Source organism: Delphinus delphis, chromosome 3 (assembly GCF_949987515.2).
Source record: "Delphinus delphis chromosome 3, mDelDel1.2, whole genome shotgun sequence".
Taxonomy (NCBI): domain Eukaryota; kingdom Metazoa; phylum Chordata; class Mammalia; order Artiodactyla; family Delphinidae; genus Delphinus; species Delphinus delphis.
Genome location: NC_082685.1, coordinates 47956351 through 47983708, shown reverse-complemented (window position 1 = coordinate 47983708; position 27358 = coordinate 47956351). Strand labels below are relative to the sequence as shown.

At 53.9% G+C, this 27358-nt stretch overlaps 2 protein-coding genes across 8 annotated transcripts; one reads left to right on the top strand and one right to left on the bottom strand.

Annotated features, from left to right (window-relative positions):
- The first annotated feature begins 407 nt into the window (after positions 1–407).
- On the top strand, positions 408–11998 carry PCYOX1L (prenylcysteine oxidase 1 like). 3 transcript variants are annotated; one of them, XM_060008566.1, is made up of 6 exons: positions 408–576; positions 4086–4292; positions 6135–6309; positions 8022–8233; positions 10435–10575; positions 11043–11998. In XM_060008566.1, exons 1-6 carry the CDS (start codon positions 492–494, stop codon positions 11699–11701), a joined length of 1479 nt encoding a protein of 492 aa, XP_059864549.1. In that variant the 5' UTR covers positions 408–491; the 3' UTR covers positions 11702–11998. The 3 variants fall into 3 exon arrangements, with proteins under 3 accessions (XP_059864549.1, XP_059864550.1, XP_059864551.1); XM_060008568.1 differs by having other exon boundaries at positions 430–576; positions 4139–4292; XM_060008567.1 differs by lacking the exon at positions 4086–4292.
- A 4187-nt stretch (positions 11999–16185) lies between these two features.
- IL17B (interleukin 17B) lies at positions 16186–26910 on the bottom strand. Of its 5 annotated transcripts, XM_060008564.1 has the most exons (6): positions 26779–26876; positions 26447–26536; positions 22501–22601; positions 20436–21368; positions 17844–18133; positions 16186–16592 (listed from the first exon to the last, which is right to left on the bottom strand). In XM_060008564.1, the coding sequence occupies exons 4-6, from the start codon at positions 20454–20456 to the stop codon at positions 16361–16363; spliced, it is 543 nt and encodes a 180-aa protein (XP_059864547.1). In that variant the 5' UTR covers positions 20457–21368; positions 22501–22601; positions 26447–26536; positions 26779–26876; the 3' UTR covers positions 16186–16360. The 5 variants fall into 5 exon arrangements, with proteins under 5 accessions (XP_059864547.1, XP_059864548.1, XP_059864545.1 ...); XM_060008565.1 differs by lacking the exon at positions 26447–26536 and having other exon boundaries at positions 26779–26910; XM_060008562.1 differs by lacking the exon at positions 26447–26536 and having other exon boundaries at positions 26764–26845.
- Between the last annotated feature and the right edge of the window lie 448 nt (positions 26911–27358).

The window sequence follows — 27358 nt, the reverse complement described above, 5'->3', positions numbered from 1 at the left end:
ACTGCCAAGTGATTTCACATCCCCTATCTCACGTGATTGCCACAACCACCTAGAAAGGCAGAGCAGGGAAACAGAACGAGACACCGACAAGGCACGCTACAGAGCCACTAACGCTCAGAGGTTGGATTGGAACCGAGATCGTCAAAGCTTCAATTCTTTCCCTGCCGTCAATCCCCCCGGAGCTGGGCCCTGGTCCTGAAGCCGAGCGCTCGAAACGCGCACACCTGCGCCGGAGCAGGACGAGCCAGCCAATGAGGAAACCGAATCCAGGAGGCGGGACGGAGAAGCTGCCAATGACAGAGCCTGCCCCCAGAGAGATGCGGCTAATGAGGGCCTCCTGCCGGAGAGGGAAGGCTGATTGTCCAATGAGAGGCTGCGACCAGCGAGGCTGGAAGGCGGAACAGCCAGTGAGGCGCCGGGCTGGGGCGGAGAGCCCAGCGCCAACCCGCGACTGCCCGAGTACCAGCGTGCTGCCCCAGTCGCTGCCCGCCATGGCCCGCGCTGCCCGGCTCTTGGCCTCGCTGGCCGCCCTCCTCGCCGCTGCCGCTACAGGCGATGCCCGGCCCAGCAAAATCGGTGCGGGAAGGACCGAGTGGGGTGCTGATCTGGGGACGGCTGCGAGGGAAAAGGGTTGTGAGCCGGGAGTCTCTGGATGGGGGAAGGGGAAGGCAGCCGGGCGAGGGAGGGGTCCTCGGGAGAGGAGCTGGGTGGAGAAGAGCCGAGGCACTGCGACTGGGCGAGGAAGGGGACCGCAGTAGGCAAGGTGCTGATGGCGTGGGCTTGTGTCCAGGGCTACCTGGAGCGGAAAAGAGGCTTGGGGCAGGACTGGTCACCGATCTTACCGGAAGGTCCAGGGTCACTGAGCATCTGCCGTGGATCTGGCTCTTTGCCAGGTGCCCCCAGGACAGAGATTCTGGCCTCTCTGGTTGACGTCATCACACAGGTTTATTGAGGGTCGTCTATGTAGCAGGCACAGTGCTCCACAGTTCTGTGTGGAGAAGAGACTGCACAATACAAGGAAGTTAGTGCTAAGGCTGAGAAAGCACTGCGAATTCAGAGGAGGGGCGCTTCACCCCAGTCTTTGTGGGCTCTGGGAGGTCTTCCTAGAAGTAACATCTAAGCCAAAACCTCATGGAGGGTAGGAGGCAGTTCTAGGGGAGACAGAACCCATGGTAAGTCCTCTGGGGATAGATTTGCTGAATGACAAAGTGGGGAATTTTCAACAGCAGTCTTCTTACTTATTTGCTTTCTTTTGAAATTTTCAAACATAGACCAAAGTTGAAAGAATTGTACAGTGATCACCTGTATACCCAGCATCTAGATTCTGCCATTAAGAAACTGCTACTATATTTGCTTTATCACATACCTATCACATGTGCATTAATCCATGTTACATTTTAATGCATTTCAAAATAAATTGCAGACATCATGACATTTTGCTAAATACTTCATCATGTATATAATTGACTAGAATTCCATATTTGTTTACACTTTTTACCTCTTAACATTTGTCATTTTAACTTTACGTGAATCAAAGTTTTTCAAGTCCCTCGTATATAAAATTCCCATAGGAAGAGATGCTGGGCTTCTGGTGTGAAGGAGAAGGAGTCCCTAATCCACTAGGCTGCCCTCTGTGCGCTGTAGGTGGCAGGGAGGGATGCCCCATGGGAGCACCACGGACTTAATAGGGCCAGTGCAGTGCTAAGGTTTGGATTACCAAACCACAGCTCAGGCCATAAAGGGTTAAGACAGGCTGAAGCATGCCAGAAATCAGTTTGGGACTGAACATTTAGGGTTTTCAGAGGAAAGAGAAGCCTGAGAGCTGGAGTGGCCAGAGAAGGCCTAATGGAGGAGGTGGATTTGGAGCCGGAAGAATTAGGCAGGCAATGTCTTGAGATGCAGGGCCTCTCCCATCTCTTGGGAAAGGGCAGCAGAGCAGGACATTTCTCACTGAACAGTGAAGAAGGGGCAGGGCCTCCTCACAGCTCTACCATTTCTGGCAACGCAGAACTTGCTGCCTTCCTCATTCCAGCCAGCCCTACCCACCTCACCCCAGGCATCATCAAGGCAGGCTACGTGGCAATGCCATGCTGTCCTGTAGCTTTCCTGATTGTCCTCAGCCCTCTGACAAGAGCCTCTGTCTGTCCGTGGTGGTTTGGACTCTACCCACAATGGGAACGAGGAGCTTCCTGTTAAGATGGCTTAATCCTCAGGCTGCTGCATGATCAAATCTGAACACCTCGGTGTGGCACTGGACCCTTTTTCTTTTAATTTTATTTATTTATTTATTTATTTTTGGCTGTGTTGGGTCTTCATTGCTGTGCACGGGCTTTCTCTAGTTGCAGCGAGCGGGGGCTACTCTTTGTTGCTGTGCGCGGGCTTCTCATTTCTGTGGCTTCTCTTGTTGTGGAGCACAGGCTCTAGGCGTGCGGGCTTCAGCAGTTGTGGCTCGTGGGCTTCAGTAGTTGTGGCACATGGGCTCTAGAGCACAGGCTCAGTAGTTGTGGCGCACAGGCTTAGTTGCTCTGCGGCATGTGGGATCTTCCCAGACCAGGGCTCGAACCCGTGTCCCCTGCATTGGCAGGCGGATTCTTAACCACGGCGCCACCAGGGAAGCCCACATTGGACCCTTTAAACTCCCCCATAGTTCCACATGTGACCATGCTGTTCTCTCTGCAGAGAATGTGTTTCTGCTCACTGGCAAAGCCTATTGTGCTCCAGGGTCGTTGCTTCCCTGTGAAGCCTGGGGCCCACACCCTCAGGCAGAATTCACTGCTTCCTCAGGATTCTCTGGAATCCTGCTGTTGCACTTGGTCACACGTTGTCATTGCTAATAGTGCATGAGTCTGTCCACCCGCTCCCCGCCTATGCTCAGGGGGACAGGAGCTCTCCCTGTTTGATTCATCCTATGTCCAGCACATCTTACCACAGACCAGAGAGTGGGTGTCAGTTTGTGGGTGTTGAATGAGCTGACTCTCAATGAGGTGAGGTCTTCTGCTTCCCTGTAGTCCTTGGGCAGCTTCCAGGCCTTGTGATAGCAGTTTCTCTGGGGGGGGGAGGGGGGGGAAGGGTAATTTGGGGCTTGGTCGAAAATGGAAGTGGTAGGGAGCACATTGGTTTAAAACGTTAAGGGCATTCTTGGAAGTGGCTTTGTAAACACTGAGAAGAAGGAAGTAGTTTGTTCTTTCAAGATGCAACAAATAGTGAGCTCTACTGCCTGCCAGGATCTGGGGACATAGGGACCTGCCCTCAGACCTTAACAGATCATTTGAGTATAGTGTGCCACAGACTAGGCCAGGGTAAGGAGAGTGCTGTGGGACTATGCAGGAGGGACACTTGTCTGAGGCGGGTCAGGCAAGCCAGCTAAAAACTACATATAAGGGCCACAGAGGTCAGTGAGGCAAAGGGTGACAGAGCATTTCTGACAAAGGAAGCAGTGAGGGCAAAGGCACAGACATGAGAGAGCAAAGTCCCATGCTCCACAGCAAAAGAAGTCAAGACAGACAAGAAGGTGGAGTGTTGCAAGGGTGAGGCAGGGAATGGAATAAGTAAATGGAGCCCAGATCATAAAGAACCGTGTATTTTTGCCTTCTTGACAGGAGCCTGTGGTCTTAGGGACCAACATGGGTCTGGTAAGGACAAATCACACCAGCTTTATCTCATTCTCTTTTTGAGTAGGTTACAAGACTGTCAGATGAGATGAAAGCTGTGTCTTAGATATGTGGTGGGCAAAAATTGTGGGCAGCATGGCCATCCATTTCAGTAGTTTCATACCTGCTTTACTGTCCTCTCAGTGCTATGGAATGATTACTATCTGTTTGGTCAGTGGTTCCTAGCAGCACCTCAGAGCCCTGTCCAATGAAACGCTTTTCTCAGTGACTTGGATGAGACTATTGATGGTATATGAACCAAGTTTGCAACTAACAGGAAGGCAGGAGGCTGCAGATTTCCTTTCTGAGATGTTAAAAGCCTATGAGATGCAAATACCTGGGAACCACCGGCCCAGGAGGCTGAGAAGGCGTGACCCGCAGTCTCACACCCATGCTCTGTCTCTCCCCACGCCTGCCTCCCGGGCCTGCTGACAGCCGTGGTTGGAGCCGGAATTGGGGGCTCTGCCGTGGCCCATTTCCTCCAACAGCACTTCGGCCCCCGGGTGCAGATCGACGTGTTTGAGAAGGGGACCGTGGGCGGCCGCCTGGCCACCATCTCGGTCAACAAGCAGCACTACGAGAGCGGCGCCGCCTCCTTCCACTCCCTGAGCCTCCACATGCAGGGCTTCGTCAAGCAGCTGGGTGAGTGCGCCGTCCTGGGGCTGGCGGCAGCCCTCGGGCCCTTCCCAGATTACCCTGATGGTCAAGGCCGGAAGGTCATATAGCCCAATCTCCTCGTTTTACAGATGGAGCAGCTGAGACCAGAGAGGGGAAGGAACTTGCCTGAGGTTACACAGTGAGTTAGTTGCAGAGCCGGGATTAGAACTCAGGTTTGACCTCTCCCCCAGGCCAGTTTCTTTCCCTTTCAATTTGCTGCTTCTCAATAATCATAATCATAATGGCTTCCACATGGTGTATGCTTGCCAAGTACCTGGCATCCTTCTAGGTGATACATAGGCATTACCTCCAATCCTCCCTACCAGCCTGCAAGATGGGTATTGTATCTCCTCCCAAGGAAACTGAGGCTCAGAAAGCATATACACCTCGGCTAAGTCTCTGCAGCTAATAAGTGAGAGAACTGAGATTCAACCGCAGCAGCATCTGTCAAAACCACAAATACGGGGCTTCCCTGGTGGCGCAGTGGTTAAGAATCCACCTGCCAGTGCAGGGGACACGGGTTCGATCCCTGGTCCGGGAAGATCCCACATGCCACGGAGCAACTAAGCCCGTGTGCCACAACTACTGAGCCTGTGCTCTAGAGCCCACGAGCCACAACTAGTGGAGCCTGTGTGCCTAGAGCCCGTGCTCCGCCACAAGAGAAGCCACCGCAATGAGAAGCCTGCACACCGCAACGAAGAGTAGCCTCCACTCGCTGCAACTAGAGAAAAGCCCACGCGCCGCAACTAGAGAAGGCCCACGCACAGCAACAAAAACCCAGCTCAGCCAAAACTAAATTAATTAATTAAGTTAAAAAAAAATACATATACGGTTGGATGCAGAAATTCCATTTCTCAGAAGTGATCCTGTAGGTGTACCCGCAGATGTTCAGAGTGGCAGGCACAAGGTTGTTCATTATAGCATTGTAATAGCAAAAAGTTGAAAATATCCCACCCACCCACCCACTGGGATCTGAGATTAAACAAAGTATTGTTTAAGTACACAGCCGACTGTTCAGCAGCCAGAGTGAGGAAGTCCTGTAGGCCCACGTATAGAACAGTCTCCAAGATACATATGTCAATAAGGTGCAGACCAGTGTATATAGTATGTGGGGGTGAGGGGAGGGATAACTCAGAGATATGTACACATTTATAAGTGTTTGCACAAAATATCTCTAGAAGGATGCTGCAGGAATATACTTACTGGTTGCCTCTGGGTAGGGGAACTTCGTGGCTTTGGGACAGGAATAGGAGGGAAAGAAAGAAAAACCCGTGACTTAGGGCAGGTCCTCTAATCGCTCAGCCTCACTTTCCACATCTTTACCTGGGGTTGCTAACACCTGTTCTGCCTCTCCCGAGGCTGTGAGAAGATGAAGTGAGATACGAAGACCCAGTGCTCTGTAAGTTGTAGAGTGCAGGCAGTTGCCAGGAGCTGTGATTCCTTCCATGTGGCCTTGGTGCCCAGGGCTGCCATCTCAGAGCAGGCCCTGTTGGCTGTCAGCCCCTGGATGGTCCAGGATGACGTCTGAATTTCCCTCACTCGTGGCTGAGTGGATCCCTGTTGGAAAAAAATATAAAATGGTACATTAGTTTAATTTTCATTTCTTTGTTGACTAGCCAGGCCAGATATCTCCCCAGTGTATTGTGTACTGTTCTTAGACAAGCAGCACAGATGCACAAACCGTAGTGTTCATATTCCCTTTGATGGAGCCGATCCATGTGCATCCTTCAGGACGGCCCCTGAATCTAAGCCTCAGGAATCGCTAGGTTCCCCCGGGGCGGGGGGTGCTCCGAAGGGGACCTGAGGGCCTCCTCCTTGTCTCCTCAGGGCTGCGGCACCGGCGCGAAGTGGGAGGGAGGAGTGCCATCTTCAACGGGGAGGACTTTGTGCTGGAGGAGACTGACTGGTACCTGCTGAACCTCTTCCGCCTCTGGTGGCACTATGGCATCAGCTTCCTGAGACTGCAGATGTGGGTGGAGGAGGTCATGGAGAAGTTCATGAGGTAGGGCTGGGTGGGGTGTGGGGAGGGCATTCTAGAAGGAGAGAGGAATAGAGGTGCCGCAGGAACCAACATGACTGTACACTGTCCAAAAGGAAAAGGTACTTGCCGGGTGTGAGAATTCCGCCCAGGCTCCGAGCACGCCCGGCGTGGGCAAGGTGCTTGCTTAGTGCAGCGGTAGTTGGTCTCTCGCGTTGTCACCCTGGCATCCTCTTTCCCTCAGCTAAAAGCATGGGTTGCAAACTCAGCCACCTTCAAGGGCCCACCTGGGGTATGAATAAGTAAAGCAGTTGGGTGGAAGGGAAGGCTAGGGGGTGAGGGGCCCTGAAGAGCCAGGCCCCCCTCTGAAGGGGCGGCCGCTCTCTGCTCGAGCCACTGGTGGCCATGGGGGAATGCCATCTTCCAGTGTTTCAGAAGAAGCTGGAAATCCAGTTATATGTGAAATCTCCCAGTTTTTCAGTGTGCACAACCAATTCATCTTATAAGGCAAATGAAACATATCTGTCAGCCACAGGCAGCCTGTGGGCCACCATTTACAAACTCTTCTGTCCCCCAGTCCCACCATGAACAAACAGCTTTCTTTACCACCTGTCTCCTCCTTGGGTCCTGGACCCCTCTCCATCAACTCCAAATAACGAGGACAAGTGGGCTGCTGTCGCCCTGTCCACCTCTCGTAATCCGCTCACTCACCAGGCGGGTACGCAGCTCTCCCCCACAGTCCTTCCTGAAGGTTCTCCCTGTTTCCTGGCCCAGGTGCAGAGGCTGCAGCATCAGACCCTCAGTCGTGGTCTCTAGGCCTCCTTCCTGGTTGCTGGCGCTTCTCCGCCCTTCCCACTCCTGTAACTATGCTTTTCACGGCCCTTCTTCCTTATATTCTCCGGGTGCCCCCAAAGCCATGTCTTCACTCCTCTTTCCTCTTTCTTATATTTTTCTCCCTTGTCAATTTCATCTAAACCCCCAGGGCCAAGTTCTCCTTTTTGTGGGAGACAGCCTCTACCTGTCGGCCCCCAGTTTCCCCTTAAGTTCCAGACCCACTAACTAATCAGTTTCTAACTGCTTTGTGGATACCCCCATCTGGGTGTCACGTCCGTAACCAAACTCAACAGGTTGACAGAGCAGCCCAAGCAGAGGCAACTTTTTCAAAGGCCAGCCATCCAAAAGTCCATCAGCAGATTGTTCCAGGCAAATGCCAGCCCCTGAGATGGGGGGAGTTGTGGGAGAACAAGCCATTATCGAGGGGGTGAGTGGGAGGCCTGCTGGACCGAGCCGGACAGCTTTGACATAAGGCAGTTGCCATCGGGTCTGATGTGGTCCTAGAAGCCACTTCGGGCAGAGCCGAAGTTGCTGGAGAGGGGATGTGTCAGTGGGGGCGGGCATAGCCCACTGCTTGGCAGTCCCAGCTGAGTGAGAAGAGGGCTGTGACCTCAGGCAGGGAGTGGCTTGAGAGGTGACATGTTTGTCATTCAGCAGAGCCACGATGTGAAGCCAGGTCTGGTGGGATTCCAGAGTATTTGCCCTTCCCTCTGGGCTGTCCCTCTAAGTGAGACAGGCCGACTACAACCAGCGAATAGGCCATTACCAGCCTCCTCTCCCACCCACTGCATGGAGAGGAGGCGCGGGTCCCTGCTGGGCCCCCCCAGGTGCAGTGACCCAGCAGCAGGTGGCCAGCTGAAAGGCCTTTCTGCACAAGGGCTCTGGCTCCACTTGTCTCCCAGGATCTATAAGTACCAGGCTCACGGTTACGCCTTCTCGGGTGTGGAGGAACTGCTCTACTCGCTGGGGGAATCCGCCTTTGTCAACATGACCCAGCGCTCCGTGGCCGAGTCCCTGCTCCAGGTGGGCGTCACACAGCGCTTTATCGATGATGTCGTCTCCGCTGTCCTGCGGGCCAGCTACGGCCAGTCAGCAGCGATGCCCGCCTTTGCCGGTGAGCCTCCAGCCCTCGGCCTGCCCACCTGCCCTTCCCTGGCCCTCCCTGTAATAACCTCACATTTACCCGGCTCAGTACAGTTGCCTAGCCAACACTGCCCCCTCTGATTCTGGCATCTATCCTCCAAGCTGTCAGGAGATGGTATTCATCCCACTTCACAGATGGTGAAAGGGAGGCTCAGCTCTCAGGTCCTGTGTGTTTTTACCACTCCTGTTTGGATCGGTTTCAGGAGCTGTCCCGTTGAGGCCTCTGGGCCCCTGGGTATTTATCTGTTAGAGCACCGCATCTTCCCAGCTTATTACTGGGGCAGGTGGGCACATGTACCACCCACCATCCTCCAGCACAGGCCACAGATCTGCCCGAGAGTCATCAGGGCATGTCTTCCCCAAGGCATGATGACCATTCTGGGCCTTGAAAGATGCTGTAGGATTTTGCTGGGGTGGTGGAGGGGCAGAGAGCGGCAATCAAGGCTGAGGAGCTACACGGGCACTCAGTGGCCTGCTTGGCTGTGTCCTCCTCTCCCCCTCCTACCATGGAAGGCCCAGGCTCGGTCCTTTGTCCTCTTCTGCTCTCAACTACTTAGCCTCCCTTGGTGAGCTCAGCCAGTTTCAAGACTTTAAATTGCACCCACCTGACTCCCAAATATGACCTCCAGCCCAGACCTCTCTCCAAAAATGCAGGCTCATGTGTCAGCTGCCACCCTTGTGTCTGCACTGGAAGGGCTAATGGGCGTCTCAGACTCAGCATGTCCAAACCTGAGCTTCTGATCTTTCCCCTCGAGCCCCTGCCCCTCCCAGCGTCTGCCCAGCTTGGCTGGTAATTACTCCTTTCCATTGCTCCAGCCAAAACCTTGAATCATTTCTTTCTCTCATATCCTTTATGTCATATGTCAGGAAATCCCATCTGCTCTACCTTCCACGTATACCCAGAATCTGAGAGCTTCCCACTACCGCCTCGTCCTTGGTCTAAGCCACCAACATCCCTCAGCAGGATTACTGCAGCTCTCCTACCATGTGCCCCACCCCCTGGCCCCCCAAGCTCAATGCATCAGCCAGATGATCCTTTTAAAACAAAAGACAGATCCTGACAGGCCTGCATGTAAAACTGTAATGGCTCCCACTTACCTTCAAGGAAAACCCAAAGTCCTTCTAGTGGCCTGCAGGGCCCTACATGGTCTAGGCCTCACCACCTCACCACTCCCTCACCCCAAACCAGCCACTCTGGCCTCCCTGCCGTGTCTCCAACGTCCCAGGCGCACTCACACCTTGAGGTTTTTGTGTGGCCAGCCCTCTGCGTGGAGCATTCTTCCCTGAGACACAATCATGGTAAACTCTCGCTCTCCCATGTCTTTGTGAAGATGTTGCCTTTTCATTGAAGCTGCCCCTACCCCTCCTGCCCTGCAGGTATCATCTTCTAGCAGACTGCTTGATCGACTTATTTGATCTCCTCCCACTAGAAGGCAGGCTTTCCAATGGGAACCTCTGTCTCCTTCGTTTACTGACGTATCCTTACAATAGTGCCGACCATCATAGGCACTCAGCCCATTTTTGCTGAATAAATGAATGAAAAGGTTTATAATGAACAAGCACCTCCCATATGCCCAGGATACTATTCCTCTGGCTCTTGGCACTGCTAGCTCCTTCCCACCCTTCAGGTCCTGCCTCGTTTCACCTCAGCGAGACTACCCTGCTCACTCTGCCGGTATCCTGTATGTATCCTTCAAGATATAATTCACATACCACACAGTTCACCCATTTAAAGTGTAGGATTCAGTGGCTTTCAGTATATTCACAGAGTTGTGCCTCCATCACCACAATCAATTGTAGAACATTTTCACTGCCCAAAAGAAACCCCACACCTATAGCCATCAGTTCCCCAGCATCCCCCAGCCTTCCAGCCCTAGGCAACCACGAATCTGCTCTGTGTTGCTATGGATTTGCTCAATCTGGGCAGTCTGTGTAAGCAGAATCATACAATCTGTGGTCTTTTATAGTGGCTCTTGCACTGAGCCTAATGTTTTTACTTCGCAACATTGTGAATTTTGTTGCAGTTATTTGTGCGTGTCGTCTCTCCGCGCCCAGGGTTGGGAGGAGTCTTGGCCTGGGAGAGAGGCCCCAGTAGGACGGTGCTGGACTCTCCAGCCCACCGCGCAGTGGTTCTGAGAACCCACTGGCCGCCCTCCCTCCCCCTTTGCCCAGGAGCCATGTCGCTAGCCGGGGCCCAAGGCAGCCTGTGGTCTGTGGAGGGAGGCAACAAGCTGGTTTGTTCCGGTCTGCTGAAGCTCACCAAGGCCAACGTGATCCACGCCACGGTCACCACTGTGACCCTGCAGCAAACAGGTGAGTAGACAGAGCAGGGGCCATGGCCACTCCATTCCTAAACAGCGAACACTTCCACCTCCTCTGTCCCTAAAGCCCTGGTTTATGACCTGCTGGGGAGTGGTTCCCAGCACTGCCGAGTGACACCAGAGGGCACTGTTGCCCCGATGCAAATGTCAGAGCCAGAAAGCAGAGACTTGCATTAATCTAGTCCCATTCATTTGACCACTGAGGACTTTGAGCCACAGCCTTGCCCACGTTCCCCCAGCTAGTCAGAGGCAGAGCCAGAGAAAGAGCTCGGGTTTCCTGACTCCAGTCCAGGGCTCACCCTGCAGCCACACCAGCACGGAAAGACTGGGACCCAGCAGCTGGAAAGCCCAGCTGCACCCATTGAGGGTCTCGTCCCCTCAGTGCAGGGCCCCAGATGGCAGGTAAGTGGGGAGAAGCTGAGAAAGAAGCGGGCTTTTGTGCTCTCTTCCCTCTCCTAGAGGGGAAACCCTTGTACCATGTCAAGTATGAGAATGAGGTGGGCACAGGCTCTGATTACTACGACATAGTGGTCATCGCCACCCCCCTGCACCTGGACAACAGCAGTACCATCACCTTTGAAGGCTTCGACCCACCCATCGATGTCGTCCAGGGCTCCTTCCAGCCCACCGTCATCTCCTTGGTCCATGGCTACCTCAACTCTTCCTACTTCGGCTTCCCCGACCCTAAGCTTTTCCCCTTTGCCAGCATCCTCACCACAGACTTCCCCAGCTTCTTCTGCGCCCTGGACAACATGTGTCCCGTCAACATCTCGGCCAGCTTCCGGCGGAAGCAGCCTCAGGAGGCCGCCGTGTGGCGAGTCCGGTCCCCCCAGCCCCTCCTTCGCTCCCAGCTGAAGACCCTCTTTCGCTCCTACTACTCAGTGCAGACGGCCGAGTGGCAGGCCCACCCCGTCCACGGCCCCCGCAGCCCCCTCCCGCGGTTCGTGCTGCACGACCAGCTTTTCCTCCTCAACGCCCTGGAGTGGGCGGCCAGCTCCGTGGAGGTGACGGCAGTGGCTGCCAAGAACGTGGCCCTGCTGGCTTTCAACCGCTGGTACCAGGACCTAGACAAGATTGACCAGAAGGATTTGATGCACAAGGTAAAGACGGAACTGTGAGGGCTCCGGGGAGAGCTGGAAACGTCCAGCCCCCGCTCAAGACGGATCCCCCCCCCCACGCAGCGGCCAAGGTTTTACAAGCCACACTCACCCACAGAGCCCTTCTCTGACCCCTCGTGTGTGGAGGGTCTTTTCTCTCCATTGTGGGTCCTGGTGACCAACTCTCTGCCTCTCTATCTTAAGGATTTTCACAGTGTTGCTTCTTTTGAAGGGGGAGAGTAAGAGCGGGGGAAGGACATTCAAGCCAATGTATTCATTTATTTATTTTTTCTAAGAAGAAATAAAAATCCATCTTAAGCTGCTTCTGATTTGGTTTTCGAACTAGGAGACAGTGATAACTATGGGAGGGAATATAAGGCAGAGAACTCTGAATCCAATTTCCTTATTGTTTTCCCCTGCCTACTCCCAACATGTACCTGAGGCAACATTTATAATGAAACATATGTAACCAGATGGTTACAAATAGAGGGAAGATGAGAAAACATGAGACAGGATTAAAGCTCCTACTTAACTGTAGGCTTGCTAGATGCAAGGTACCTAGTTAAGAACTTAATAGACACCATCCAAGCCTCTAGAAAACACTGCATATTGGAGGAGATGACTGTGGTAGGATACAAGGAAGAAACGGTTACCCCAGCAGAGCTGGCAGTATAGCTCCGAGCTTCCTGGTAACCAGTGGGAAAAGGGAAACATAGCAGGCCAAAGGAAGAGGAAAGCTTTTCCTTGGCACCTGGAAGAAGTGACCATTCTGTCCCTTAAGCAAGAGTTGAGGAGTAATACCGTGGATCTGTCTTATAAGAAAACAAGTTCCCAGCTGGTGGAGGGCAGTCCTGCCTCACCCCCAAGCACTCACCCCAGAAGAGGAAGGGGAGAAAAGAAGGTGCTGAGATGGAGTTCTTCGGAGGTTGGATGCCCAAGTCGCATCCAGACCTGCTAAATCTGGCTCGGGGGAGGGCCCAGATCCCCAGGATGACACGACACTGCCAAATGACATTGACATTGTGAACTCCCAGCAGGAACAGCCCCAGCAGGCATCCAGCTAACTTCCCTCCTTTGGTAGGGATGGAGATAAAAAGTCCAAAGTGAGGAAAGAATTTGCCCAGAGTCTCTGGATGAGTTCATAGAACGGAGCTTAAATCTTGAATGTCTCAAAAATTAATTGAATTCCGTATGGGGCAAAATACCCTTCAAGGAGGCAGAGGCCCAAACTGCCTCTGAAGTTGTTTTTACTATGCGGAAGTGATGGTAGTAAAAGAGATGGTACCTTTGAAGTGCAAGTAGTGTGCACTCATTGGTCACAGGAAATATGAGGCTGACACATCAGTAAGAATGCTTTTGGTTGCAGTAGTAGAAAACCAAATTCAAACTAGCTTAAGCAATAAAAGGGTCTTATTGGTTATCATAAAACTCCAGGCACAGGGCAGGCATCGAGCACTGTGGAATGCCAGCGTGGCCTTCACTTCTCTCATGGTCAGAGATGGCCATCAGAGGGTCTTCTCCCATGGCCCCTGAAGCAAAGTCTGGGCTCTGGGCCAAACTGGGCCCCTACTGAACCAATTCCTGTGGCCAAGTGAATGCCACATGCTGATTGGCTTAGGATTCAGCTACTGCACCAGTGCCTGGGACACAGGCGATAAGATTAAACCGATTGGCTTAGAACAGTCAAGTCTCACCCCCGGGGCAGAGGTGGTCTCCAAACTCTAAGATCAGAGGGGTAGAAAGGGTGTTGGAGAGCAGTACACTGACAACCAGATTCAGGAGGGGGCTGTGCCCTCCCCTTCCTCTCAGGTCCAATGAAATCAGTATGTAATGACTTCTTACAGTATGTCACGGCCTGTGTTTGAATAAAGATGCTATGGGCTGTCATGCTGTAACCGATGATCGCTGGTATTGGGCCAGAGGACCAAGGCCAGTACCAGACTTGTCCCTAATAACACCCGTCCCTCGCATCCCTAAGGATGTGTGCACAGAAGAGGCAAACCAGGGCAGATACACTTGATCCTCAGCCTGGCTGCAGTGGAGCTGGCTGGTCCTTCAGAAACTTCCTTTATCTGGGTAGGCAGGCCTGAACAGCTCAGACCGAAAGCAGGCCAAAATGCCTACGCTGCCTGCTTCCACAAGCCCAAACCTGAGAGCTGGATCCCACTGCCTCTCTGCCTACAAGGAAAGGCCAGAGATTCCTGAAGGCATCAGAAGGGAGCATGGGAACCAGCAGGAAGCCTTGGCACCAGGGCCACCCTAGCCTTCTCAGGCCAGGAAAGAAGCCCCCAAGGGCCCACAGCTCTCTGGGAGAAGACAGAGCACTTGCAAAGACAGAGAGAGCTCTATGATCTGCCAAACAAAACAGGAAAGAGACCACACCACCTCAGTAGTCCCGGGTGCAACACAGTAGACTTTTAACGCTTCACCCCTAGACTCCACACCTAGAGCAGGTGAGCCAAGCAAAATTTCAGCACTTTGTGGGGAGGAGGGCTGTGGAGGGTAGAGTTTGAGGTGGGTGAGGAATAGTGAGGGAGAGAGGAATGCCTTGCTCCTGACCCACCTTTGAAGGAGCCACAGGGAAAGCTAAGGGCAGAGCGTGGGCTCCCTCTAGAGGCTTCTGTGCATGTATGCATTCATTCATTCACCAAGCCCTGCCACCCCTATTTTGCACCGGGCACTTGCTAGGTGTTGCACATGCAACATTGAAGGAGTTAAATGAGGCCTCTGTTCTCACGGAGTGGGAGGTTCTCACCAGACAGTGGAAAACATGAAATCCACTTAGAGCAAATGAGGTTCTGGGGTAGTGTAGACCTGCCTCTCCAAAGGTCCTGAACTCCCTGCTGCTGCCTTTAAACCACGGAACTGGGAAGGGCCAGCTGCCAGCCCAAGCTCACTAGGCCAAGCTCCTAAGTCACAGAATAATAAAACCAGAAAAGACACTGGAGATCCCTAAATCCCACCTGCTCGTTTCACAGATGAGAAAACCGAAGCCCAGAAAGAGGAAAAGGCAAGATCCGCATAAAACTAACGGGCATTTGTTGAGCATCTGTGTGTGTCTGATGCTCTGGTAGGAGGAGGACAGCCAGAACCACCCAGATGAGGAGCTTCCCCACCCGATCCCTATGACCTGGGCACCCGGGGGGCTCCCAGGCCCTTACCCCACAAAAAGGCCTTGGAGGCCATGGTCCCTTGTGTTCAGCTGAAGTCTTAAGGCCTGGAGAGCAGGCTGCAGGGGCTTCAGAGAAGAGCAACCCCCCAGGGAGGAGAAGCGGCTGCTGAAGGCATCCGCACGCGCTGGCACATGAAGTCTACTTTCCATGTGTCTGGAACCAGGCCGAAGCTTCCTGGGGTAATTTTAACCAGTATCCACTCTAGAACAATACCAAAAAAGGTAAGTTACTTGCCAGCCCAGACAGGCACATACCAAACCACTGCCCTTTCACGAATTAGACCCTGAAAACATTCAGAACTAAAGCTGCTTCAGGCACTGAAGTTAGAGCAGCCGAGCAAAGTATTCCTGTGCTGGCTGTTGGCCCTTACCCTCAGAAAATAGCCGGAGCCCCTCAGCTGTCTTCAGAGAGGGAAGGTATTTTTAGCCCCTAGAACAGCTGACTTAGGATTTGCTGCAGGAGCTAGGAGGGCAGGGGAGGATTGAATTGCAAGGGGCTAATGGGAGAGGGGGTTGGAATTAGCATCCAGGGGTCAGGAGCCAGCAGGGGCTTTAGGGCAAGTCAGTCCACGCTGCCTTTTTGATCAGCAAAGGGTCTTGGTATAAGCCAGTAGTTCTCAAAGCGTGGTCCCCATACCAGCAGCGTCAGCATCACCTGGGAACCACTGCGTTAGAAAGGCGAAGTCTCAGCCCCCCGCCTCCAACCTACTGACTCAGAACCGCTGTGTGTGGGGCCCAGCAATCTGTATTTAAACAAGCCCTTCGGGGGATTCCAGTGCTAGCTATAGTTTGAGAACCACTGATAGAGCAAACCATCTAACCAGATCCCCTTGTGGATAAGGCTGGATGAAAGAATGATCTTCATTAATGTTCTCAACTCTTGAGTGTTTGTTCAAAGCCAGGAGTCTCCAGCCCAGAAAGACATACCCACATGAAAATTTAGGTGCTCACTGGCCCAGGTTAAAAACCCCTGCTCTTTGGCAACCTGAAGGCTCTTCTCTGGATCTAGCTCTGACATGCAGAGAATCTGAGTTGAAAGAGACTATGTACAACATCGACTCTACCCAAAGGAGGAATCCGCTCCACAATACTCTTGAGAGGCTCAGCCTTAGCTGGACCCTTCCAGAGACAGGGAGCTCACTGCTTCTAAAGGGCCTCTTTGCAATGGCCCTTGACTTAACTGGGGAGAATCAACTCTTGTTCATTCCTAGATAGGTTTATACCAACCAAGCTCCAATAACGTGGCTGAAATATAGGCTTATAAACCCAAATTAAAGAAAGTAACTGTCCTAAATGGTAGACATGAAATGCAATATTTTTGTAATAACCCATCTCAGCGCTGGAGAACACTGGGTGATGGAAAAATCCTCCTTCACATTGATCGAAATCTACCTCCCACCCGGTTTTGGCTTCAGAGCCACAAGGAGCAAACCCAAAGTCTTGCTTTCCAAAAGACAGCCTTTACTTTTCATTGCCTTGCTCGGCACGGGGGTGCAGGGAGGGCTGTCTCAGAAGATGCAGGTGCAGCCCACGGCGATGGTCTCCATGACTGCGCGCTGGCGGCAGGGCCCGGTGCGTGGCGGCAGCGGGCAGAGGCGACGACGCACAGGCACCTGGCTGAACACGGGCACGCTCACCATGCTGCGGTCCTCCTGCATGGTGAAGGGGTTCACGCAGCCCAGACATAGGCACCGTGCCTCCGGCAGGTCTGCAGGAATGCGGCTAGGGTCATGGTTGATGCTGCGGGAAGGCAAGAGAGAGCACAAGGCAGAAGGATGGTTGTGGTAAAGACAAATTAGTGCCCACCCCCGATGCCCCTGCCATTCCTAACCCAGGTTTTGATCGCACAGCAAGACCGTGCCGTGCTGGAGGAAAGGCAGTGGGCTTGCGGACCTGCAGCATCAGCATCACCTGGGAGCTTGTTAGAAATGCAGAATCTCTCCCTACCCCAGACCTCCTGAATCAGAACTTGCATACTCTTAAGATCCCCAAGAAAGTCATGGGCACAGTAAAGTAGAAGCCCAGCTTCGGAGGAGCTTTATGGACCCTTCCAGTTGCCACATTCCAGGTATGGGAGCCACTAGCGACATGTGGCTGTTTGAGCTTAAAATAATCAAAATTAGCTGCCCAGTCACACTAGCCACATGCCAAGTGCTTAGTAGTTCCATGAGGCTAGTGGCTACCATATTGGACTTTACACTGTCACAGAAAGCTCTATTGAACATGCTCTTCTAGAGTCTCAGGACATAGGTGTGTGGCTAAACATCTTTGGCCTGGGTTCATGAGTGAGGACCCTTCAGGGTCAGTCCTTTGCTTCATTATTTATTCTCCACATATACGCATGGCCCCTTCTGTGCGCCCAGGGGGTGTGCTGGGAAGTGGAGCTACAACCAAGTTAAGACACCACTCGTGTCCCCTAGGGGCAGCAGGTCTCGATTCCCAAGCCCAGCTGTGTATCCTAACCATGTGGAGATGTAGATAATGCCACTTGCTGGGCCTCATCCCTGGAGATTTTGATTGAATGGGGCATGAGAATCCTTAGATGATTCTGATGCAGGCACTGGGATGGTCCCAGTCTAGCGTGAGAGACAGATGTGCACGCAGCCAACTCAGTACTGCCTGGAAGTGCTGTAACTAGAGGTGTGTACAAGACACTCGGAGCTGGAGGACGTGACATTTGGGGAAGGCCTTGCAGGCCCTTCACTGGAGACTTGGAGAACACAACGGCAGTGCCCTGCATGGATATCTCATTTAATAACAAGCCTATGAAGTAGATATTATTATCACCTCCACTTATAGTTGAGGAATCTGAGGCTCAGAGAGGCTAAGCAACTTGCCCAAAGCCACACAGCCAGTAAAAGGCAGAGCCAGGATGCAAACCCAGGCCTCCAAATCCAAGGTCTTAGCTCCTACAATGACAGGGAGAGCGGGCGAGGCATCCCCTCCAGCCCCCAACACACAGCTTACCCACTGCTGCCCAGCCTGGCCTACCTGTAGCCCCAGGGCGACAGGCTCCTCTTGTTGGACAGCCACAGCTGCAGGTTGACCTCACACTTCCTCCTGGCCGGCTCGGAGCTGTTCCTCAGCTGGGCCACCATCTCCCCCAGGTTCCTCTCATATTCCTCCATGCGGGCATATGGCTTTGCCTGGGACACGAGGTCCAGCGGCACCTGGTGAGGCCCAGGGGCCAGGGTCCCAGGCCGCCCTTGCCCCTTCCTCTTGCCTTTGGGGTTCCTGGGCTGGCCCAGCCCCAGGAAGATGGAGATGGTGAGAAGGAATAGCTGAGGAGGAAGGCCACAGGTCAAAGGTGGGAGAGCCAGGTCTCCCTCTGGGCTAAGATTTGGGGCCCAAGGAAGGGGAAAGGAAGAGGCAAGGCCTCTAGCGGGGCCACCCTCACCTGTCATGCCCTGGCCTGGTCCCACCAGCCCACCACATGTGTACAGATGCATGTATGCACCACGCTCATCGCTAAGTCCTGATGCACCTCTTAAGAATCTCCCCAGGGCTTCCCTGGTGGCGCAGTGGATGAGAGTCCGCCTGCCAATGCAGGGGACACGGGTTCATGCCCCGGTCCGGGAAGATCCCACATGCCGCGGAGCGGCTGGGCCCGTGAGCCATGGCGGCTGAGCCTGCGCGTCTGGAGCCTGTGCTCCGCAACGGGAGAGGCCACAACAGTGAGAGGCCCACGTACCACAAAAAAAAAAAAAAAAAAAAAAAAATCTCCCCAGCCATCCACTTCACTATCTGTACCACCAGCCTCCCCTTCTTGGACAGCTCAACCAGCCGCCTACCTGGTACCCCACATCCTCCCCTGTCTCCTTCCAATCAATTCTCCACACCCTGGCCAAGGATGGGTGTTTGAAATGCAAACCTATTAACATCACCTGCCCAGGCCAGACCTCTGCTGAGTTCTCCTCCCTCAAATCACTCCTGGCTGCCCCTCACACCCGTGCTTCAGCCTCGGACCTTCTCGCAAACCTTCCTCTCCCCATGCTCCTTTCTGCACAAGGACCTTGCACAGGCTGTTCCCTGCAGAGTCCTGCCTCTCACCCTTCAGGTCTTGGCTCCAGTGCCACTTCCTTAGGGAGGCCTCTGTGGACCTTCTTGGGCTCTCAACACCTGATGCCTCTTGCGTGACTGTAGCCTTACGGTGCATACATGTGATTCTTTCATATGTTGGGCCCACACCAAGCACAGGCTCCATGAGGGCCAGCATCGTATCCGTTCCCACACACTGCCTCGTCCCCTGTGTCTGCACGGTACTGGGCACTTAGGTATTCAGTAAACATTTGCTGAGTGAATGAATGCCTGTCACCATCCCTGCCCATCTGTCGCTTACAGTCTGGCAAGGAAAACAGACGGCGAACAAGAAAACGTGCACCTAAGCCTCGCTAGCAGCAGTGTGTGGATGGGACCACACAGCGTGTGGTTAGAGAAGAGCAGGGCCACCCGCTTAGCCTTGTGGCAGTGGGGTGGACTTGCAAAGACTTTCTGGGGAGGGGGCGTGTCTGGTGAGGTTTGAAGGATAAGACAGAGGCAGATATGGGCAGAGGGAGCCTAAAAATTGTATGGGGTGGGGGAAGGAAAGTGTGAAACGAAGTTTCAGTTGGTTAAGAGCTTTGCTGAAAGGAGGCTGAAAGAAGCGGCTGGGAGATGCAGCTGGGGAGGTGGGCAGGTCATGGCCAAGGATCCCTGTTGGCCTCCATGACAGCTTTGCTCCCCTCGTCCACACCCGGACCCTCTGCCTGCCTGACCCCTTGTCCACCCTCACCCGACCATCCACATCTGGGAGCATCAGGAAAGCCTCTCACTCACACGGCAGAGGACCTGGGAGCCCAGCAGAACACAGACTCCTCAGGAAGCCGAGAGAGAAGGGCCAGGACTTGGGTGAGGGCCAGGGCTGGTCAGAAGGGAGGACCCTCTAGGGGGAATTTCATCTCCTCGTTGAATCTAGCCAGGCTCCCACCTGCCCTGTATCCCTCACCCTACCACCCACACGGCCCGTGCCAATCTACCCAGCCAGTCTTGACCCTTAGAAACAAGTTCCGGCAGAGCCCCTCTCGGCAGAACCATTTCTTGGCACAAAATCCATGACAGATTCAAGTGGCTGAATTCTTCCATTTTGGTCCTAGATTCTGCTGCAGAAAAATGTCTCCCTAACAATAGGCTTTCTCATCGGAGCTTCTCACATGGCGTTCTTAAACTCTGGCTCTCCCTTTATAGATGGGAAACAGAGAAACAGAAGGACTTGCCCAGGGTCACACAGCCTGGATCTCAGGACCCAGAGGCTCTTTGGAAAAACCCCGATAACGGAGATGGCCAAGATCTCCCCAGATGCCTTTGGCCTGAAAGGGCTTCAGTGTCATGGGGCTGAGCGCAGCTCAGGAGCCGAGCTACTGGCCATGGCTGCAGCCTCTGAGACCCGTCTCTGTTTCCTTCGTGTCCTGGGGGAGAGGACAGAGGGAGAACTCACCTCTGCAGATTCCAAGCCAAACAGAGGCTGCTATTAATCAATAGAGAAGAAGTAACGAAACATTCAGGCCCTAAAAAGGGATGGGGGTGGAGTGGTGAATCGTCACGTACCAGGTTGTGTGGCCAGTCCATCCTGCGAGCCAGGCGATCGGCCTGCAGCTGCCACCCGCCTGGAACCCCAGATGCCTCCGCCAGGAGAATGGCAGCAACAGGACGGCGCGAAGCAATTATAGCTCGTCAGGGGGTTGCCGGGGGAGTGGGTGGGTGGGCTCGTCATCGCCTGGGAGCCTTGGGCCCCCAGCTGGCTGGGCCTGGCGCAGTGGCAGGCGGTGAGGGGCGTGGGGGCAGGCCAGGAGCTGGGACGAGGTGCCCAGGGGCTGTTGACTGAGGGACAATGCCCTGTGTGTCTGATGGGGCTCTGGCGGGTGGTACCTCCGCCTGTGGCCTGCGGCCGGCCGCCCAGCCAGCACCCACAGGGCAGCCTGAGACAATCAGCTTCGTTAGTTTGGGGGATGGCAAGGGGGCAAGGGTGGAGGAGGGACAGGCTGTCCGTTGGTCAGGAGATCAAATGTTCTCAGAGAGAGCTAGCCAGGAGTGGGACACAGGCCCCATCTCCCAGGGAAACAGCCTCAGGCACTCCGGCCTCAGCCAGCCTCAGGTGAGCTCCGTGGCCCCAGTACACTGGTAGTTCACAGGAGGGGAAACTGGGGCCAGGGTGAAGAAAGGACTTGTCTCGGATTATACAATGAGTGAGAGATGACCGAGCTGGGGTTCGTATCTGGTCCCCATGTGGGGCTTTATCCACCACCCCACTCTGTTTTTCTTGGCACATTTTCTGTACAATTCTGGCCTGCTATGAACATGTTTCTGAATCTGTGTGCTCTCACGCAGGCCAAGTCACGGGTTCGTGAGGACTTCACGGCCGGTTGTCCTGGCCTTCCGGATGCAACGCCGCCCCTCGTGTAGAGAAGGTCTCCACTCCAAGGGCCTGCCCCTGTGTGGCTGCTTGTGACTTCCATTCTCTCTCAGCCTCAGTTTCCTTCTCTGTAAAATGGGAGTCGTACCCAGGAATCGACAGTGGCCTGGCCCATCTCTCCCTGAAATCTTTCTGAGTCTCAGTGCCCCCATCTCTAGGATGGGGATGTCATAGTAGCCACCTCTCGGGGCTGCCACGAGGAGTAAGGGAAAGAACCCATGTTAAACAACTGGCACAGTGCCACGTAGTATGTGCTCAATAAACACAGCTGTTTATTATGAATGTTATCATTATAAAATAATTGTATAATTGTTACTGGGAACGTTAGCATCAGAGCAAAGCACGGTTCTCATTGCTCAGCCAACTCTCCTTTCTATCCCCTCGGGCCCACCCTCATGGCTGAGAGGCTTCTGGGCTTCACAGGCTCTGGCCACAATTTCATGAGCTCAGGTGACCCCAGGGTCTACACATCCTGGAATCATGGGCTGAACGGACCAGCGCTGCTGGTCTGGATCTCTCCCCTTGAGTGAGCAGCCCAGCTGAATGTGAGCGAGCAAGTCCCCCCCCCCGCCGCCCCGCCGGCATCCGGGGGATGGAGGAGGGGGTGGAAGGGGGTGTGAAGAGGACAGGGGAGGGACACCGTGAACAGGCATCCAGGACTGCACCGTCCTACTCAGGGCCACTCTTGGCCATTTACAGGAATCACCAAGGGAAGAACGCAGGGTGCAAGGCGCTCCTGAATGTCACAAGATTAATCTGTCCGGGGCAGGTTTCCACAGCATAACTGAGAAGCTGGCTGAGGCTCGAGCTCATGAGAGATACCACCATATTTGGTCAAATACTAGACAGGGCTCTATTCTACCACTGGAAACTCCAGAGGGAGGGGGACTCTGAAAATACTTCCTCAAGTAACAAGGCCCCCAGTCCCACCCCAGGCTGTCCCAGCCCCACCACCACTGTCCTTTGAACAAGTGAAACAGCCAGCACGAGGGGGCGAAGGATGGGGGCAACCTGGCTGTAACCTGTGCAGCCTCCTTGCTGTCCCTCTGCTGCTGCTGCCGGTGGGGTCCAACAGACACGCAGCTGGGGGGGACACATCCCTGCATCCACAGAACGGTGGAGAAATTAAAAGATGGGGATTGGGCTGCTAGGGGGTTCCTCTGCTTCTCAGGACCCCTGAAAGCATCACACTCTCCTTACCTGCTGGCGACACACACTGCTGGCTTCCGTCTCCCGAAGACAGGACTTGGCCGCCTCAGCTTCCAACTTCACGTAGATTCCAGGGTCCTGGGCCCAGAGTTCTGATGGGGCGGGCCCAGGAATTTGCACCTTAACAAGGCCCCAGTCTGGGAGCTATAGGGGTCCTCACCCATCCCCTAGCTCATTCCCTGCCCCACCGCCATTCTACCACAAGGAGACCAAGGCCCAGGGAGGGACGGGTCTTACCCAAGCTCACACAGCATGTGGGTGCAAGGCGGGGTAAGGCTGGTCTGAGCACAATTCAGTCTTCTAATTCTTACTAGTTTTCTCCAAACTTTATACATACAGCTCTGGGCTGGGCTAGGCCTCTTGGCTGCTTATGTGGGAACCTAGGAGCCAGGCCAGTCCCTCTGGGAGTCCCAGAGCTCCCTCAATGTGGAGGGGGATCTGTGTGTACCCAAGCAGGTACAGTGGGGAGTCAAGGATGGGCCCAGGGACCATCACTGGGTTTCCCATTCCTGGGCCATCTCAGGCCAGGAAGGAGGCCCATTCTTCCAGCCTTGGTTTATAGAAACCACTGAGAGGTCATCAGCCCTGAAGGATATCCTGAGGGTGAACCCTGGCCAACCACGTAGAGACCCTACCCCTCAGGTCAGAGCCAGGCCTGAGGGAGGCATGGGCACTTGGGCTTCAGGGGTCTCTGCCCCACAGCAGAGTTGGGGTCCTTAGGTCTTTTCTCACAGAAGGTGGTCAACACAGGGGAATGAGGAAAGGGTTGGATGGGCTGGAGGGTGAGTGTCAGGGAATGGTCGTACTCAGAGCCACCAGGTCCGTGAGCTGCCGCCCAGCTAGGAGCAGTTCTGTACTCACCACCAGGTGGCGCCACCAGAAAGCCAGACACCTCCAAGGAGCAGGCAAACCCTGGCAGAACTTCCGTGCCAGCCACCCCTTTTCCCTAGAATGGACCCTGGGCTGAAATCGAGGGAACCAGGTAAGTAAAAGTCCTTTGCCTGCCCCCGGCTGCCCAAGTAACCCTACTGTTGATGAGGACCAGTGTCCGGGACACCTTCCACATCAGATCAGGAACAGCACGACCAGCCAAGAGTGAGGGGGCAGAGGTGGGGAGGGTTGGGGGCTTCTGTCTGCTGTGTCAGTGATTCCCTTCACTTGGAGCACCTACCACGTGCTAGGCCCTAAGCATCTGGCACCTGGACACCGTAATTTTCAGAAAGAAACAATTAGCAATAATAGCTGCTGTACAATTCTACTTACTGACCACCAGGCACTGTGCTAAGTCCTTCATGTGCATTGTTTTATTAAATCCTTCCAATCACCTTGTGGTGAGGTCCTAATTTTATCCCGAATCTATGGATGGGGAAACTGAGGCTCAGAGAGCCCAAAGTCACAGAGCATTCAAAGCAAGTTTGTCTGATTCCTGCACGTGCTGTTCCCTGCTGTGCGGGAAGGAGAGGAGCATCCCAGCCAGGAAGGAGGCAGGAATGTCCAGGAAGGAGGCAGCTGATCATCAAGGAGGATCTGTGCTTGCCTCAACCTCACCCTGACATCTTCAAACCAGATCCTGCATGTCAGGGAGGTCACTGAGCCCAAGCCCAAACTAGAGTCCTCCAAGAGGATCTGAGAGCTCCCAGGGTGTGGGCATGGCACCCAGCAATGTTCCTGGCACACAGTAGGCATTCACTAAATACTTGATGCATTGAATCAAAACAGCCGTATGTATGTGATACAGGGTGATAATGCTGGGATGGAGCATGGGAGCCCAGAGCAGCGGGGACCTGGAGGAGGAGGTGCAGCTCAGGAGGTAAGAGTTCAGACTCCAGAGGTTGACAGACCTGAGTTTTAATCCTGCCTCTGCCAATTCAGAGCTGTGTGACCTTGGGAAAGTTACTTGACTTCTCTGAGCCTTAGTTTCTTCTGCACAGTGGAGATAATGGTAACTTGGCTCTCAGTGGATGGTTGTTGGGACCAAAGACAATGCATGTTAAAGCACTTAGCAGAGCGCTTGACAAAAGTAAGCCCTCAATTAGTGGCAGCTGCAATTGTTACTGTGAGTATTAAAAATAACTTTTGAGTTGGGCCTTCGAAAGGATGCTTCTAGAGTGTTCCTAGGTAGGAGGTGGGGAAAAGGATAGAACCAGCAGAAGAACGTAGAGGTCCCTGTTCCCAGTGGGCCCACCCTGGAGCCTCGGCTGGGCCAGGAAGGCCTGCGGGATTCGGTGTAGAGATTTGCCCAAGTGGACCCAGTAAGGTCGGGGAGGCAGGAGGAGACTAGCAGGCGCCTCTACTGCTATATGGAGGGGGGCTGCGGCCAGGAGGGCGCATCCTCCACTGGAGGTCTTGGCTCTCCTGCCGCACTGCCCATCCCACCCCACCCCCACCCCCTTGGGGTAGGAGTCCTTCTCCCAGGCCCATATTTGCACAAATGCCTCCCTCACTGCTCACTCCAGAGCCCCAGCCAAGAGGCACTATTTTAAGCTCCCTGGATGGGAACGCTGTTGGTGGGAACAGACCCAGCCAGAGAGCTCCCAGTTCTCAAAAAGGGCAAGGCCTGGGTGAATGGGCGGCCACTGGATGTGCAGAGGGTCCGCCGCATCCACATGACCCTCTGCCCAGGCCAGGCGCCAACACCTCCTCCCCCAGGGGAGCAGTCAAGGAAATGCGAGTTGAGGAGGACTGCAATGGGTGGGCTTGTGCTCTGGGGCTGGGTGTCCGAGGCCTCCCTGCCACCCAGCATCCAGCCTCGAGAACACCAAGTTTGTGTCTCTGGGTCGCGGATTGACGCTGGGGAATATCTTGTGTAGGAACCTCTTCTAAAGCATCTTTGCTAGACACGTCCAGTGTAGGGAGATCATTCATCTCTGAGGATGCACATCCCGCTTTTTAAAGCTCTCGATGTTGAACATAATAATAATAATGATACAAGTTTTCTCTTTCGTTATGCTACAGTGCCCTCCTATCATGCACTATGGTGTAGAGGGAGACTGCAGACTTCAGAAGTGATGCTTGGACACGTGCTCTGCCCCTTCTAATGTGGCCACATCCATTCTTCCTAACTTCAATGAGCCTCAGTTTCCTCCTAGGGTTGTTAAAGTGGCCTTATCATAAAAATTATGATTTTCCTGGCATACAAAGGGTACTTAAGATTTGGCCAGTTTGGGCTGCTTTTATTGTAATGTGGTTGGTTTGTGTGTGACTGTGTTTGTTGTACGGTGTTTTTGTGTTACGTGTGCTATTTTTGCTTTTGGATTGTGAAAAACCAGTATAGGCTAATATATAAAGCACACACTCTGAACTAAAGCAACTGAACCCCAGCCCCTCCACAAAACTGCTGGGTCACCTTGGGCAGGTGGCCTAACTTTTCTGAGCCTATGTGTCCTCCTCGAGAGGAAGGAGAATTTAATGGGATAATGCACATAAAGCACCTGGCACAGTGTGGGCTCAGGGAATGGCCCTGCTATTATCTCATTGTACACATTATTCTTAGCTGTGCTCAATCAGCTCACACTGAACAATTCTAGAACAACTTTTTTCGAATACTTTCCAGCTGCCAGAGTGCCAGTAATAGAATGGACTGCCCTGAGCTCCCCATTAGCCAAGGTGTTTTAGCAGAGGCCAGAAGACCAGCTGTGAGGGAGATGCAAAAAGAAGAGAGAGTTGAGCTTGGCGAGGTTCGAAAGTTCCCTTCCAGCCCTGAGAGGTCGAATCTTACGTCCAAGGCCTCAGGCCCCATGTGGGGCTGTCCTGCCTGCCTCTACTTGCCCAGACCTAGACAGGAAGGAGCCCAAGGGGGCCCGTGAGGGATGTGGAATAAACAGCCTGTCCCCAGGGCAGATGGAGGCGCCGGGCCCCCTGCCCACCAACACATCCTCCCCTCAGTCCCGGGGGATGTTTATACTCTGGTCAGAGTTTACAGGACGTCTGAACTTACAAGATCCAGAGTTCTGGTCTTCCCCCACAAGCTGTCAGCCCCTCCTCTTGCTGGGTGGGTCTGCATCTATTTTGGGTGGGAAGCCCCGTCCTCCAGCGGAAGCAGGAAAAGGGTACAACATGAGAAATGTTCTCTTCAGACCCCCAGAGCCCAGACCCCGGAGGAAGAAGAGCTTGTGCTGTGGAGGATGAGGGGAAAAGGGGGTGGTGTCTCCTGGCTGTTTATGGGAGAGGAGTCCTGGGAGGGGGGACACTTCCCCTGCAGCTTGGGTTCAAAGGCCTGCTCCCCCAACACAGCTAATAACGGATGGTACTTACCAAAGGCTGACTTACCTATTGGCTTCAGCTATTGGCTCAGATAGCGCTGTTTTTATTGTGCTGGTTTTGGTGTATATCTGCGTGACTGCGAATTTGCGGCTACGGTCTTGCACGTGCATGTTTTGTTTTACTGTTTTTTTTTTGAAGAGTCACCAGGTGGAAGCTTCTTGCAGGCAGCGGACATGCCTTATTCACACGTGCTTCTCAGCGCCTGGCTCAGGAGCCTGGGCCCCCACTGCGACCAGAGCAGGACCTGCAGAGAGAACAGAGAAACCCTGAGGCTACTCACTACCCACCACTTGGGGGACAGGCAGCGACTCCAAGACGCATCACCTCACATGTCAGCAAGGAGCCCTTATGGCCATAGCCAAGGCCTCCATCCCCACCCTGCCTCCCCCACTGGAAAACAGCCTCTTTAAAAACTTACAGGCTCTTAGAGCTGCAGTGAACCTCAACCCAGGCCTCCCTGCAGAAGCTTGTCTCTGTGGCCTGAACCTGTTGGGAGACAATATTGAGAAGCTGCCCCAGGTGGTGGTTTAAATATCTTGTCTGAGAGGCTCTGTAAGTTTCTAGGAGCTGTGGCCTTCAAGGTAGG

Excerpts from the sequence above, each read along its gene's own strand:
- PCYOX1L (XM_060008566.1), top strand. The coding sequence starts at position 492 with ATGGCCCGCGCTGCCCGGCTCTTGGCCTCGCTGGCCGCCCTCCTCGCC. Across the intron at positions 4,293-6,134 it reads GGGCTTCGTCAAGCAGCTGG|GGCTGCGGCACCGGCGCGAA; the intron begins GTGAGTGCGCCG and ends TTGTCTCCTCAG. Across the intron at positions 10,576-11,042 it reads TGTGACCCTGCAGCAAACAG|AGGGGAAACCCTTGTACCAT; the intron begins GTGAGTAGACAG and ends TCCCTCTCCTAG.
- IL17B (XM_060008561.1), bottom strand. The coding sequence starts at position 18,301 with ATGCATCTGTACACATGTGGTGGGCTGGTGGGACCAGGCCAGGGCATG. Across the intron at positions 16,593-17,843 it reads CTGTCGCCCTGGGGCTACAG|CATCAACCATGACCCTAGCC; the intron begins GTAGGCCAGGCT and ends GCCTTCCCGCAG.